At 44.8% G+C, this 16,832-nt stretch overlaps 1 protein-coding gene across 1 annotated transcript in view; it reads right to left on the bottom strand.

The window, feature by feature from the left end:
- Positions 1-1,104: 1,104 nt before the first annotated feature.
- The window catches only part of LOC146191765 (uncharacterized), a 103,823-nt gene continuing 88,095 nt past the window's right edge, over positions 1,105-16,832 (bottom strand). The window contains exons 21-26 of the mRNA XM_084602276.1: positions 14,928-15,098; positions 13,122-13,302; positions 11,638-11,720; positions 8,984-9,094; positions 8,785-8,898; positions 1,105-3,006 (exon numbers count right to left, since the gene is read on the bottom strand). Of these exons, the coding sequence (XP_084458402.1) occupies positions 2,527-3,006; positions 8,785-8,898; positions 8,984-9,094; positions 11,638-11,720; positions 13,122-13,302; positions 14,928-15,098 (1,140 nt within the window). The 3' untranslated portion in view covers positions 1,105-2,526. The remainder of the gene's footprint in view (positions 3,007-8,784; positions 8,899-8,983; positions 9,095-11,637; positions 11,721-13,121; positions 13,303-14,927; positions 15,099-16,832) is intronic.

Genomic DNA, 16,832 nt, shown 5'->3' with positions numbered 1-16,832 from the left:
CTTTATGCCATGTGACTTCTACACTCGCTTTAGACGAGGGAGCAGTCAGGAATGCATTCGGGTGCTCACAGCGAAGGAAAAGCCCTCCTCCTCTACCTTTGGAAGCCAGTGATTTTACTCCTGCTTTCTCACTGGAGGGCGCTCGCTTGTCTGAGAGCACTTTCGAAGTGCTCTCGAGTGCGCCTGCTCTCCCACTCGAATTCGCCATAAGTGTTCCCAATAATGTAGCACTTTACACTGATAGGGCATGACAGGGAAATAATGTAGCAGGCAAAAGAAGCTTCCGCCGTTGCAATTGCTATTCAACTAGGGTTAACCAGAGTTAAACCACAACTAATTTTATTCCAGTTTCCATTTGGAATACCGCGACTACTGAAACATGCGACCGCAGACTGCTGAATAGCAAAATCCAGTTTGAACAAGCCACTCTGTGCCTTCTGTATCCACGATAAAGTTGTCAGAGTACTAGTATGAAAGATAGCAGCCGATTTCCTCTTAGTGGGTCAGCCCGTAGGTGCCGTCTACAGGCAACGTGGGGCTAAAGTGGTGTGTTGCCTCCACCGAGGGGCCTTAAAGGTCCGAACACTCGGCATCTGTTCGAACACCAGGATCCCCATTTCCCGGACATGGCTATGCTATGCACGGCTAAGCGCAGGTGCTCGGGGTCCATGGTGCTGCACAGTAGACACAAACATCTGCTTTAGCAGATGCCCCCCTGTGGGGGTTTATTTAGGGCACAGCATGTCTTACAACATTCTTTTGCTGTTCTACAGATATATTATGTCCTACAAGACACATAATTATGACCCAGTGAATGTGCAAAATGACCTCAAAATCTTTGTAATGGCATCGGTCACTGGTTGCCTTACGCCATGCAGATCAATCATTTGCTACACTGCTAGCCACCCCTGAACATCTCGAGATGCACACCAATGCTTGAATAGTATGTAAATGATGCCATGGCTTCATTTTGGTGCAGGCACTGGTCGGCAACTGACACAGCAAAGTACCAGATAACCTAGCCCTAAATTTCAGCATGCAAATCGCTGCTCCAACGACCCCTGATCAAAGCTGGCATTCGTAAGAAAAACTGTTACTATCATCTACAATACTCACAAAACTTTATTTGGCCCAATAACACACAATATCCATGCTTTACCTAAAGCATGGCTTGCACTGCTACTGAACATAAATTACCAAATAAAGTAAAATTCCCACAGGCTCTGCAAAACGTACGCCGAAAAAAAAACACCTAGCATTGCACTTATCTGAGAAGCAGTGTCAATGAACGTTAAAATAGTTATAAAACAGAAAACAACTTGCATGCTGTCTTCACGTTTCTTATGAGAAAAACATTAACAAACAGGCCTTACGACTTTGCAATGAGCTTAATTTGCAGACACTGCTGTCAGGCTCAGTGCGCACGAAACACACTCTAAAAAGAACAGTGGCTACACACTGCCAAACGCTGACACTCTGTGGCTTCACAGTGATATTTACAAACTTTCCCCACCAGGAAACCTTGAGATAAAAGAGGAAGGTGCCTGCACTCTCCACAAACACATAAAATGCAGAGATCGTAACTAAATGAAAAATGAAAAGTGGCAGAAAGTGTAACAGATATATCTACTGGAATATAGTACATAAATGTGAAGTGACTCTAAATATATGCGTTTCCTAAATTTGCAGCATAAAATCTTCGTGTTTACTAGTACACGACGTTATAGTACAGGGTGTTTCGCATGCGTTATTCCGCATGCAAAAAAATAATAAAAAATAAAAATAAATCCTGGTACATTTCAAAATAACGAAACAAGCAGTACTGCCACATAGCGCAAGTACATTTGAGTGCTGAAAATAATTTATGAAAAGGCTTATCAAATTATTTCTGGTACCATAGAAGGTATAAGAAATTTTTCAATTATAAGCACGAAAACCTGACACAGCCCAACGTCTCATAGAAAGGTTTATTTGGAATGCTTTTAGATGTCCTAAACAAGGCACACAAGAATGAAAATGTGTGCAGCATGGGCCCCTACTGGCTGCTGCATTGAGCACCATGAGTTTGGTGCTTATTTGCTGCTGTTTTTGCCAAACAGTCGGCACAGCTGCACCCATTATAAGCATGTGCCACCAATTGTACTCTTACATGCAGCCCCACTGTGTAGTTTGGCGAGGGTGAAAAAAAATTTTCATAATGCAACGTAGCTACTTTGAATTTCATTGTCGGACACGTTCCAATTCTCTAATCGGGAAACTCAAGTACTTACTCCAGTGGCAGAGAAGCATGACCAGTTGGGAAACAAAGACACTCCTTACGAATGCAAATTTCTTGCTAACACTGCTGTAACGTTGTGATAATGACCACAGCTGTGTCTTACAAATGCAGCAACCTCAGCTGCTTTCCTTGAAAATCACAAGGTGCTCACATAAGCTCAGAAAGCCGGAAGAGCTTTGCCTCAGAGCACGGCACTCTCATGAAGGCAGTGACGAACAGTCCTGAAAGTCAACTGGCATCTGCCAGTTTCAGTCTATCACCTCAGTGATGACCACAGATGATGACGATGGCTGTCGTGTCGATCCTCCAGCAGTGGATGTGCCTGCAGCGCTGGCGTCATCGTCCACTTCCGAGACCACAGGCACAGACACAGGCTGCATTGTGGCCCCAAACTGCATCATGTACTGCTCGTATGCCGCCCTCTGCTGGCTCAAGGCATACGAATGCGCCACTGGTGGTTTGGCACCACGCTGAATGCAGAAGTTATATGCTTTGATGTAGACTTCATTGGCCTGTGGCAGCCTTGTTCTTGCCTGCTGCTGTGTTGCCTGTGCCCGCTGATACTGGTATTGGGCTTGCTGCTGCTGCTGCTGTGGCTGTTGTACATATACGCGCTGCTGCGGCATGTACGCCTGCTGTTGTCCTGCTCGAGCTGAGTGCGCCTGCTGATACCCGTACTGGGCACGCTGCTGCTGTTGTTGTTGCTGCTGCTGTTGCTGTTGTTGTGGCTGTAAATGAAGCAAAGGCTTCATCAACATCACTGCCATTTGCTAGATTAAAGGCACATCAAAGACAACTCCCTCCTTTTCTTTTTGTATGCAAAAATCTACTATATGGTACATTCTAGCTAAGCTGATATTAGTCAAGCAACAAAAGGCACGTTTGATTTCAGAAAAAGCTGAATTTTAGAGAGGTCCCATAATTTGATGCGAACTCGTGACACTGGGAGTGAAGAGGACTCCGTGACAACAGCAAGGAAGCGAATGGCGGCTTTGGAGAGTGGCACGCATGCTACGTACAGATTCGCAGCAGTGGTTTAAAAGATGCAGTCCACAGTGCTCCGTCTGCAGAACCCTCTTCAATATCAGAGGAGTGAAGGCCCTTATGAACAATTCTGCAGTGCAGCTGTACCAAACAAGAATTAACACATTTTAAAGAAACACTTAGTGTGAATTGAGCTAGGTTTCATTTGGTTTGTCGCGTTTAATGTCCCAAAGCGACTCAGGCTATGAGAGACGACTCAGTGGAAGAACTCTGAATATTTCTACCACCTGGGGTCCCTTGACATGCCCAGGCATCGCATAGCACATGAGTGCCTTGCTTTTCGCCTCCATCAGAAAAGCGGCCTACATGGCCGGAATTCGATCCTGCATCCTTGGACACAGTAGTGGAGCACTCTAAACACTGCACCACTACGATGGGGTAAAAACTGAATTAGGCATGCATCAATATTGTCACGTAGCCGTATAGGCCCATAACCAGAAGGTTGGTTTTTAATAGGGGGTTGACCTAGCAGGCACAGAAGAGCAGGTCCAGAGCACCGAGTGTCAGGAGTCGACTTCAGCTTCTTCTCGAACGCCACGGGGCCACTTCTTCGAGTCCGCGCACGAGACTCTCGATGAGCAGCCGCCTAGCGGTTGCTGTTGCACACGCTACAATATGTTGCCATGTTTCAAATATTGAGCCACTTTATTCTTGCTGAATACGGAGCTTTCATAAGCTTTCTTAGAAAAGGCCAGAAGAAAAATGGAAGGAAGATGGAATGCAGTTATCGCCGTTTATAACAGCCATTCTCCCAAACAAAACGTGATGACATCAACAATTTTTCTTGTTTTCCTTTTGTGTCTGTTTGGGCCTCCGATGCAAGCCTGCATTGTCCGCTGACTTCCAAACGAGGAAAACTGAGTACTAAGAGTGAGTGAATATTCAAAATTTCCAGTACAGATTGAATGATCATTATTCGATTCATATTCATATTTGAAAAGCTGCTATTTGAAACTTTCTGAATGCTCGGAAACGACCGAATACACAGAAAATTTTCCACAGAAAATTCACCGCAGTTCCATATCATCCCGTTTCAAAGTAATGCTTGGCCATGCAGACTACACAGTGAAGCACCCTCAAAACGCGACGAGCCATTCTGTGCAGAGGGACCTTCGCTTTTGTGAAGAGGGATTTCCCGGCAGTGTGCGCAAACCTGACGAAGCTGGGAAAAGATGTCATTTTCACCTCGGTTTAATCTCAAACGCAAAAAACCATTGTGCAAGTGTTTACCAGATAAAATTACTGTGATGCAAACATTTTTCACCAGGCTTTTTCAGGCCGATTCAATAATTCGAGCTTTCTGTTAACTTGGTCCCTTGAAGGTTGAACTGACAAGAAGTTACTGTATTCGGCAGTGACACGAGAGCTCCACCCGGACTCGTGCAGGTTCTTCCTGTTCAAAACAAGCATACAAATCTTGCATAAAATTTACACTCCAGTTCTCAGCAGGGATTTGTCAATGTGTAATTCTAGTTTCATCCCAGTTGCAAATACCATATGAATTCTGAAATAAACAAGATGAACAACGTGCGTTGTTTCTTAGCAAACAGACAAGCTGTAGCAACAAACGTGAAATGCAACTAGCCACAGCAACTTTGGCTTTAGCTTGATTTAGCTTTGATCAGCTACTCGGCTAATAATGCTAGCAGTACTGTTACCACACTTGATGCCGATACTTGTGATTACGACGCAGCTGCAGATTCCACGATGCTAGCTTTGCAAAAACCAATCCTTGTGCGGGCGCAGGCAACTTATCCGGAAGATGGTTGTACAATCGTGAAGTTCATGATCAGTAAAAGAATTGAAAGTCTCTTGGGCGAATTGGGAGGGTTGGCAGGAATGTAGACATCGCTCTCTCGTTGCCAAAAGAACTTTAAAAATAATTTTCAAGAGTAATACAATCGAATTTCCACTGAAAACCAAAACTAGATGCAATTGTCCTGAGTGTCTCTTTTAAATAAGTAACTGCAGACTACCTAAACAGGCATGACAAGCGATATCAGTTCACACCAAAGCCCTAAACAGATTTAAAAAAAAAAAAAAAAAAAAGTATTGCTGACAGCTTCCGGCATACACCATGTTCTTTCTAACACTGCCCAATGCTGTTCAGATTACTGAAGCAAGGTATATGCAGCAGGCTAGACCGCAGACCTTACATACTACATATACAGTGAAATCTCTATATGACCCCGCTCAATTCTTGGCATAATTTTTTTTTCGTCCCGGCTGACACCTTATAGAGGCAATGCATTTTTGTACGGCTAATAGTATCATATTTACACATGGATTTGGATAATACAATTACGAAATTACCATCAAAGCCCGCATATAATACAAAGGTTTTCCCCTGATTTTATGTCAGATTTCCACCTCACATTATATGCAGATCGGAATAAAATTTAAGCCTAAATTCAGAGTTCCGGCCTCGCTATTATTCAGCGCTATCAGTATCAGGCTTCCAGCCAGAGAAGTCGGCTGAGTGTTTCGATGGTTTCGGTTTCACCATGCTGACCCCGTGATCCTCGCAATAGGGAACCCAAGCTGGAGCTTTTTTGCGACGCCAGCGCTCGGTTTCTAACAGAGCAGAGAGAAGCGGCATTACCTACACGCAGCTGTGTAGCCCGTCCGCACAGGATTGCGTGCCAGGTGCAAACGCATATGCACACGAAGATGAACAAGGAGGGGGAGAAGGAACAGTCGTGTAGAGAAGAAGCACGCAAAGCCGGCACTTTTCGCCAGTGGGGCTTCTCATTTTTGCATTTTTCGTTTCCTCGGCTGACATACAGGCTGGTAGACTGTCATCACTATGCGTGGGTTAAAAACGATTGCCGCAAACACTGTTTTCAAAGAGCACTTGTAAGCAAGCTCCAAGAGGGGAGGGGGGAAGAAGAAAACAGTGAACGCGGAATTGTTACTTGGAGGCGAGCGGCATGCGACAGATAGTTTGAGGGACCTGAGGCAGCACCTCTTGTGTTGTTGTAGGAGAGTACAGTAGAATCTCGATAAACGGAAATCGGTTAAACGGAACTACCGCTTAAACGGAACAAACGCCTCGCGATTGGTTGGTTTTGTATTAAGCCAATGTAAAAAAAATCTCGTTAATCGGAACTCAAATTTTGCGACTACCGCGTTAACGGAACCGAAAAACTCGAAACCGCAACTAGTTGGACAAGCGCAGTGTCATCGCGGTACGCATCAATGCTCCCCTCCTTCTCCTCCCCGCGTCACCACTCCGGTTTCCGTCTCCGGCGGTTTCCGGTTTGCTCGTACACTGCCCTCCGCATCGCTCGCTCGTGTTCACGACGGTTGTGTTCAGTTAGGCCTAAGCCCTAGAGCTTTTGTTCGGTCCGATGGCAGTGCAAAAACGACCGCACAATGCACTTGCGTTGGAAAGGAAGATGGAGATCATCAACGACTTCGAGAGTGGTGGCTTCACGAAAACGGCGCTAGCGACAAAGTACGCCGTCCCCAAAAGCAGCCTAACAAGAATTCTTCAGGAATTCTTCAGGAATTCTTCAGGAATCCTTTTTCACTAGCCAATAAGTGGTAATTCCCACTCTTTTGACATTTTTTTTATAATTTCAGTACTAGTATTACTGGAACAAAAATTCACTGCTTATTTTTCTCTAATAAAGTTTGTTCTCATAGTGTACCGTTCTCCTTATTACCCAGATTTCGCAAATTGAGATCCGCTGAGACTGCCAACTGCGCGCGCGCGCGCCAGCCGCGTAGGGTTCACGCGGAAGCGGATTGCGCAATGCTGAACCTATTTTCTCTTTAAACGGAACTCCTGATAAACGGAACATATTTTCCCGGTCCCTTGAGGTTCCGTTTATCAAGATTCTACTGTAAAGAATAATGCGGAAGCCCCGATGTCTCTGTCCATGAGCACAGTCTTCTCGTGGAGAATCACTGATACAGATATACACAGCGAGTGGTCCGGGCACTGGTTGGCGAGGTTTCCTTCTCTTTGTGACCAGTCACTTGGAAGGGACAGGCAACCCCCCAACAGTTGCCGCCCATAATGACCCATCTGCTTCAGCACAGGGCGCTACCAGTGCCGTAGTGCCTGTTTTCGGCACGTTTTGGGTGTGTTCCCTACAATGGTAAAAACATACTGCCTTGCCCTTTGACCCATGACGACAGCAGCCAGGGGAACTTAGTTCGCTGCTGTGCGAAATTAATGACCTATCTACATTTAATGATGAGTGGTTTTGTAACAGCCTGGGTCATTGACAAGAAGCCGAGGCATGCCATTCTTGCGGCAGTTTTGTCTCTCTCTATCCACGGACGAACAGCGAGGAAATGCCCAACAATTTTCGATGCAGGCGGGGACAGTTCTCCGTGGAAACCTTTGTCTTCTTAGTTCTACAGCTACTCTGTGTAATCCCTTGCTCAGTTATTTGCTTATGCGAGTGCGCAGTGTTTGAGCTCCGAAAGCAGACCGCATATGAGAATACAATGACCGACACACGTATCGTTGGAGGCTGACTTGGTCCCATGATGGCTTACAGGATTTAGATCAAACTGAAGACGATGCAGCTTCCGTGGTCACCGAGGCGAATGACAGCTCTTCTTACGGCGCATGAAATTCTTCGATCTAGCGTGTTGGCGGGAGAAGGGGAGCGAGCCAACACCCGCATATGAAGATTCGCAGCACTACTCGACGCCTGGTGAGGAGTGGCGTTGGATGCGAAAGCACGGAGTGCATAAACCTCGCGGGGCAACTGCGAAATGTAGTGAAAATAAATACTTTTACTGATCTTTCCTCGCCTGCATTATACATGCATAAAAACTTTTTTCCATTTTTGCTATCCCGAAAGTAAACCTCGTATTATACGCGGGTTTTCACGGTATGTGAAAAACTAGCACTTGGTTTTTCCTGCATTTGTCATTGAGAATTAAGATTTTTTTTTCTACATTTTTGTAGAGGGTCCCTCAGTTCCGTGCGCCTCACTGTTGCAGTCTGAAATGATGCTGCTGCAGATAATATCTGGGCATGTTTATCTTGAGGGCTCCTATGCGGAGACGACGTTCTTGGCGAAACTGGCAGCGCTCCAAGTTTTAGAAGCTTTTGGTAGCTTTGTAGGAGGTGCAGAGGTAAGCAATGAAATGCAACTCGTTTCAACGAGTTTCAGAAAAGCTTGGTACTTGATGTCGAGAAACAAAAAAAGTAATCCCAGCCCGAAGTGACAGGTTATTCAAAGCGCAATAATAAAAGCAAGCTCTGAACCATGTATGTTTCATTCACAACTTTCTGTGGTCTGGTTTGGATAATACCACAATTTTCAGACAAAACTTCTCAATTTTCAATTCCCGCGAGAATCATACCAACAAGATTCCACAGCAGAAGTTATCGATGGCGCCCCGAGTGGGCAGGTTGAGAATAGAATGGCAGACGTGCAGCTGGCTTGTAGCCATGTCTAGGGATGTGTCTAGGGGCCTTAGTCTGTATCACTTACCCTCACTGCTGCGTCAAGCTTGGCGAGGACTTGGTTCAACTGCTGGATAGCCAGACCAGACTCGGTGAGCTGCGCAATGATCTCGTTGGGCACCAGCTGTTTGAGCTTGAGGAACTGAAATGCAGGGCAGCAGTGATGAGAGTAGTTAAGGGATGACCATTCACGAGAACTGGCATAGCGGCCTTCTCGGAAGCCTTACCTCAGCCCTTTTCTCGAAAGCGTTTAACTGTCGGCGTTGGAATTCATTCCGGTATGCTAACAAGGCCCTCCTCAGTTGATCGAGGAGCTGGTGCGGAGTCAGGAATGGGTACTGCATCGGTGAACAGAGAAAGTACAACGGTCACAGTTCAGGCTGAGCTTCCAGTTTTCGAGAGGTAATCACACAGGACTGCAGTGCAGGAAGTTTAAAGACGAGGTAATACCTGGCATCCAAATGGCAATATGATGAAGGCAACAAAAGGAGCAATAGAGAGTGGCACATTTCTGCCTGGACTAAAGATTTCAACCAAGGGGAAGAGGGAGAAAAAAAAAAAAAAACGAAATTATTTCAAGGCTTTATTACTGCTTGCTTTAAGTTTGTGTCTATTTTTTTCTTTAGTCGAGTGCTTATGTTATTACTGCCTGTTTAGACGGTGTCTTTCAGACGTTCATACTGTGAGAAAGTGGGCTCTTCCAAGGCACAAGGTTGAACACAAGTCTAATTTAATGCTTTACCTTAACAAAAAGGCTGAATGTGCTGCCTTGCATTGAAAACAGGACAATCTTGTGGACAATACTGACTGTTGTATGGGAAGTTGTTGGGAAGGCTATACAATATATTTATGCGAGGTATATAACCTCACTGCCATCTAATGAGCTTTAGGGGAAACAAGGCAAAAGCTTGAACTCAAATGGCTGCACAATCTTGCCATGTGTATTCGCATACAGCAAAGAAAAGAGAGTGCGGACGGTAGTTGGCTAGCGTGTTATATTGTTACAAACATCGAGAAAGGTTCACCCGCAGTTCAACGCGTGGAAGGAATGTCTGTGACTGAACTGGCCACTGGGCGAAAAAGCGATCAGTGTGCAAATACTGTAACGTTGAGCATGGATGGATACATTCCATGGTCATATGAATGGAATGTATACAAGTTATGTTTACATAGAATGTTACATTTTAGCATTCATGACTGTACATATCCTTATATATGTTGATGGCATCATACCAGCATGATGGTAACCGAATGTCGTGCCACGGACGGTGCCGCTGCAGCCGTCCCACCGATCAGTGCTTGGCCCACGCCACCTGAAACTACTACTTGCCAGACACATGCTCATGAGAAGGGCCACCATGTATGTTGCCCACGTTGGCAAGAGCGACTTCGGCCATGACATGAGCGTCACACAAATGGCCGGACAGTCAGTGCCCTGCCACATCACCTGCCAACTACTTCTGGCGGAGGCATGTCTGCAATCCATGTCATCGGCCAAACACCACCAACCAGCGACATGATTGCGTTTCTTGTACTATTTTTGTACACGCTGCTGGCTTTTCTCGTAAGCAGGGCTAGTAGTGCTTTCGCATTACTAATGCAAATATTAATGAGCTAGTAAAACCGGTGTCAGCACTATGAGCGAAGAATCCCGGGTATGGCTTTGGCAGGTGGTAGTTGGCAGGTGGCAAGGTGGAACACAGATTTGTCAATGGGATGTTTGATGTAGCGATACCACATGCGGTCACAAAATTGGGAAGGGCTGCCAACTTGGTCTGCTCATTTTAAAGCGGGAGGGTTGGAGAGGAATCAACCTTCCAAGGCTTTGGATGCAGAGTTAGGCATGCTGCTTCTAAGCTATGCAGGCACATTTTTAAGGCTTGGTTAAAGTGGGGCTTACGGCGGTCACTTACGACTGGTAGCTGGGTAACGTGTTAGCATAGGACTGCATGCTAATAAAAATGTCTGATATTAGAGGCACAAATTAAGGAATTGGTAATTAAGTGACCAGACACTACATGAACGCCAGCAAGGAACCACAAGCGGAGTCGCAGACAAGAGCCATTAACTCTATTACATCATGTTCTTAAAGGCAGAGCTTAAAATAATCCACATAAGCTTCTATTCGTGTGCGTGAAAAGCCATCTAAATACTATTTCGGTATCTGTTATAGCAAGATCACGCAAACATTTCATTTAATGAATTTCTGCGTGGTGCGTGGTCGGGAAGCGGACGTCCAGCTCAGCACCACTGTCTCGACGTGGAGAAATGGCAGAAACGTCACTCTTGCAATTTCAACCCCCTGTGTTCATTCGCATGCAGTGAAATCACAAGATGAGTTTTCGTGTTTCATCCCCATCGAAAAGCATCTAGTTTCAATTGGGGACATTCAGGTCAGCAGTCTGGAGCCAAAGCGAATAAAGCACCGAGAAAACAAAAAAAGAGGCAACCACAGGAAGGCTGAGAGATAAGTGCAAATTACCAATTCTCTACACGACGGCAGCGCGCACCAAGTAGATCTTTCACAACGGCTTCACAGCAAATGGGAGAAAGGGCACGTGCGTGTGCAGAACACGTTTCTTTCAAGTGCAGACGGATCAAACGCATTTAAGTCAGTGGGAGAACAAGTCGGTCTGCCCAATAGGTTACAGGGAGCTGCTCGGAGACTGTGCTGTTTGCTGACGCCTACAGCACCAGGCTGCGATATTTATGTCCCCTATAACTGCAACAACGAAAAACACTTACAGTCTATGGATGGCGAACCAGGACTTTAGTTTCACTTTACTATATCTGAGTTCACTGTAGCGGGGGGTTCCAGTACTGGCCTGCCCAAGAAACAGCAGTAAATGGAACGAATGTCGAAAGCTTCTGGAGCACTTACCTTCTCTTTTATGCTGGTCATCATCTGTTGGATGTCTACTGCAAGCATGAATGTTTGCCCAGAGCCTTGCAGTGTGATTCCGGCTGCAGTGATGCACAGAGGAGAAACATTCGTTTACCCGATTAACGAACACACAACAAAACAAAGGCCAAGACAAAAACATTCACCTTTCCCAATGGTCACGGGAGTGTCACAATGAACCCACCAACTCTTCCACCTTACTATTCACCAGAAACAGTAAACCCTCGTCATTTCAACACCCATTAATACGAAAATTTAGATAATTCAGACTGGCTCCGGACTACCGCAAAACATCTGTAACAAGTCCACAGAATCACGGAAGCTTGTTTACTTGAATGCCCTGAAGCTGGCATTGGTAATTTGACGGAGCTCTCGAAGTGGTGCCATATAGCAGTGAAAGTATCACCCAACAAATATTTGCCCTTAGGCTTGAAATTCATGTTACACTGCCTAGCATGCTCCATTGATGCGTGTTCAATGACAGGAGAGTTGATGACTGGCAGGCCGACAGAGTCAGGGCACACAGCTTCATTCCTTGCGACTTCGTCACCAGCTCACAATGACGGTAGCCATCGGCTGCGCGTATCAGCCAGCCAGCTCAGCCCGTAGCAACGTGTCAATTATAACGACTGCGTTGTAACCCCCCCCCCTTTTTTTTCGAAGCCGACTCGCGCTTTCCCGACTTCCATCCATCTGAGACACTTCTGTTCCCAAAATTTCGCGCACCTCAAGTGTTGTTTGCTGTTTGTACAGTGAAACCTCCTCGCATGCAGCACCTCAAGCAAAGAAGCTCGAGCTTTACCGTGTCGTACACCAAAAGAAATAGTGTAGACCTTTGCCAACATGGAATAATGGTTCTGCTTCCAACCAATCTGAAAGTGCGTATGAATTAAAAGCATTGTTACATTATCAGTGAAGAAGCAAGAAGTTAAGCTTTCCTCTAAGGATGTTACCACTACCAGATTTTCACCGACTATTTTTTGCCTTTATACAAATCGTTTTTGGCACTGTATCGGGGCCACTCTATAATGCAACCGTTCGTTTTTATACTCCACTCAACTCCCAGTTAATGAGGTTCTACTGTATATAACCCAGCTGCAGCTTGCAAAACACAACTACCACACAACAGGTGCTGTCCTGAAATTAATACCAGCGTCGGGAAACAAGTGCCCCATACCCACCACAAGGAACTGTTAGGAGGTTTTAGAAGAAGAAAAAAATAAAATAAATAAATAAATAAAGAGAGAGAGAGAGAGAGAGAGAGAGAGAGAGAGAGAGAGAGAGAGAGAGAGAGAGAGAGAGAGAGAGAGAGAGAGAGAGAGAGAGACATCATTCTGTGTCCAAACCAGCGAGAATAAAGAAAGGGACTGCCACGGTGCGCGTCTACGTAATGATCAGATTACCTTGGGTGGGCTGGGGTTGCCATACATAGCTCAACAATTTCGATAAAGGTGCGGACTCACGGACGGAGTCAAGGTTGGGCTTAATCTTTCCTTCACGCTCGTCCTTGTATTCTTCCCACGCCAGCTTGCGCTCCTCCTCTGTCAGTTCCTCTGACGTGACATTCTGAAGCAGGGAGTCATGCTCATGGTAGGATACAATCCATTCCTTGTTGCGGATCAATAACTCCGCAAGAAGCCGATCCTGCACAAAGAGTTAAGAAGAGCAAAAAAAAAAAAAAAAAAAAAAATTGGAGCACAGGGACGTCAAGCAACGAAGCACTCGTTCAGCAGTCAAGCAACAACAGTAATTTGCGGTTGCATTTATTTTAGCAGTTAATGCTACCATGCACCCAACACAGGCCATGTCTGTTGGCATAGAAGAACTAAATGCCTAGTGAAGCATTTGCTTCTTTCACTAACCAAAGTATTTGTTGTCAGTGGACAACTCAACCATGCAATCGGCAAAAATGTTAACGAATGCAGAGTCCTCACTGCCAGCTAGTGCTTTTTCTTTTTACTTTCCCTATTCGCATTGCTCAGCCACAGCAACAGAAAGGGCAACCTACTCAAACGACTAAGTATGTTAGTCGCTAACAAGCAGCATCTACAATTACATTTTCTTCTAGAAACAGGCTAGGCAAAGAGGAACGCGTTCTTCACAAAACTGCCCGAGCGATACTTTGTTCTGGCCGTGAAAAAAGCCAGCTTTCACAGCACAGGCCTAGCACTTCACTGGATTCACTGTAAAATAGAAGTTCACCAGAACCACTTGAACAGAGTGTAAACCGAGATTTCTTAAATAGCTTGAAGAGCAGTGTCAATTCAGAAGTTGCAAATTTTCCTGAAAAACGGTTGGCAAATTTTCTGCACCAATGCACCATTCACACAGCTTTAGTTACCGGCCTTAGAAAAAAGAAAAAAAACTAATCATGTGACCAGCTGCTGGTGAATCTCTCTTAGAATGCATGCGCAAAGCTACATCTGGGACAGCGCTTCACGAAAATGAGGATTTTGTTCTGGGCTGTGTCGTGCAACACTGACGAGGCACCCCTGTCCCATAAGAGCACGTTTACATTTTTATTGCGCATGTTATTTCTTCAGGCTGGTAAAAAAAAATAACCTTGGTGCAAGCAGTTCAAGATGGTCTGCAACTTCTGCACTGACAATTTGTCTTCCTGAAACCATTATTTAAAGATTAGATAATTTGTTAGGCTTTACCGATTAATTAATATTGAAGAAAAATACAGCAGACTAGGCCCAGTGACTCTCAACAGCAGCCCTCAGTTGATTTTCCTGGGTTAGAACATTCCCCAACCCTCTTTCAGCAGCCTGACTACCCTCAACAGGAACAGCTGGCACGTACAGATGTTTGCCAAACACGAAAATTACAATAACGCCTAACTGTTCAGCAATGTAACTGTGTAGCCACAAACTAAAGGGCATGCTCTGGGGTTCTATGCACAAACTTCACACCGCACTCGTCAGTGCCTAGCTACACCTCTAAGCAGAAAGCAAATTTAAGTTCTCCATAATTTCCATGTTCCGAACACTTTTGTGGGTAAACAAACATGTACAGTGCATAAAACAACACAAAATATGCAACAATGCGAGAGAGAGAGGAAAAAAAAAATACCATAATGATGGCAAAGCCGGTAGAATGAATACACAAAACTACTATGTATCAAGGTCAGCAAAAATCAAGTTAGTTTTAACATTTTCTTTCTACACAGAGGACCCAACAGAAGCCTAGCATCCTCTAGTACGCTTTCCAGTGGCATTCCAGTTTACACTCTACTGTTTACAAAGGTGTGTAAAGTTGACGCATACTTTTGGCAACATGGGTGTGGGCCGATTGCTCTTCTTGTCCGGGTCAAATTTGTACAGCTCCTGGAGGTCAGCGGCATTGAAATGCCGCTCGATCTGCTGCTCGTCGATCACGCGGCACGAGAGTGACTGCTTGGTCACCTGACGGTCGTAGATCTTTTCCTCCATCGTCCCCTGAGAAGCAAAATTTCGAATGCCCGAATAAGGCTGACTGCAGGTTCACATCGTCTCCTTGAGGAAGCATGCAAGAACAGAGTTGTGAGCAGTTTATGCCGTATGCCCGCACTAAACAATATGTACGCCTACATGCAGCTCGTCAGATCCGTGTTCCTTAACATTGTGCCGCAACTTTTAACATCTTTAGTTTATTAAGAGAAGAAAACCATGAGCAATCCTCCTACACTAGTGACCAATCCAATCTCCATACGCAGAATGAGAAAAATGTAAACCACTCGCTCCAATAGGTGCAAGGAAGCTGCTGATCAATGTACATCTAATGTGTCCTGGAGACAGCCATTTACCATGCTGCCGAGTCTCGTTGCTGCAACTATTGAAGCATTCTAAACGATCAAGATGTAGGGAACCTGCTGTGGTGGCATAGGAGTTTTGGCGTTCAGCCGTTGATCCCAAGGTACCAAGACCGAATCCTATGAATACGAAACCTATGAACCCCAGTGTTCTAACCCAGTGGCGGATCATCGCGAAGAGTGCTCAAAATTATCATATTATTTTTTTTTCTTTTTCCCTAAAAATAACTATCTAAAACGATATCCTCCCTTAACCATAAGCCGGTTGTAGAAGTGCCTGCCAGTGGCAATTCTATCCTAGACCTTCCATTTCTGTGTGAAGTGTTTAGTGGGGAAACTGTTCCAAGTTGAGGCAGGTATTTCAAACCATAAATTAATAGTAACCTTTTTCTGCATGCAAGGTGAAGGGGAAAAAAAACACCCCAAGTTTCATAAATGATCGAGGTTCGGCGCTACAAGGCTGATGGCGATTGAATAATCGACTAGTCTTACACCTTCACACCACTACCAATGATATCGAAAGTTTGTGGCGACAGCTCTGTGGCACCAATAAGCTTAGCATTGAAAAATTACCACCGATAAAAAAAGGTTAATAAATGCCGCCTGCATCCCCGAATAACATGCAACAAAATTCATAAAGAAAACGTAAAATTAAGCACAAGACAAAAATTTAACACCTACTACAAAATAAAGTTAAAGTGACTAAAAATTTTCTTTTTTTTTTTGCCACAAGCTTGAAACGTTTGTTACTTTGAACCCCAAAAGTCATCTAAGGGAAACAAAACAAGAGATAAGAATAAAAGTTAATGGTTCCAACATAACAAATGAAAGCTTAATTGCAATGAGCTTCAATAATTGTTTTCAAAGTAGTGTATTTAAGAAGTCCGAGGAATATTGTCCATAAAATCCTTTTGTCCCGGTAAGTGACCTATTGTAATCCGACACTGCGTTGCGGCATTGGCGATATTCTGAACGCATTTTTGAGGTCGTATGCTGAGCATATCGCTGGGTTTCCGAACCTTTTATAATTTGTCCTTAAAAACAGGTAACATATTAAGCAACTGGCGTAGAGCTTGGGTAACTATAATTCTTGAAAAGGGTGTTATCTGCTTCCAATTATTGGCCCGTTTCTTTAGGAAGGGCATGTTCACTGTCTTGCAGCTTGTGTAGACAGTGCATGAATTTTCGTGACTGACTGATGCCGCGAGTCAGATGAATGCATTAGTTTTGGACTGTGGTAATGCACTTGGTACCCCATGGCAAGCTGCTGTATAAATTGGAACACATAGGTCTTCTGTCTATTATTATTACTCAGTTGATCAGTGTGCCTCTTAAGGACAGACGCCAATATGTTGAAATTAACGACTGTTTCAGACGTGCT

This window comes from Amblyomma maculatum, chromosome 4 (assembly GCF_055883805.1).
Source record: "Amblyomma maculatum isolate TAMU_Amacu chromosome 4, ASM5588380v1, whole genome shotgun sequence".
Lineage (NCBI taxonomy): Eukaryota > Metazoa > Arthropoda > Arachnida > Ixodida > Ixodidae > Amblyomma > Amblyomma maculatum.
This window is presented reverse-complemented; position numbering and strand designations above follow the sequence as displayed.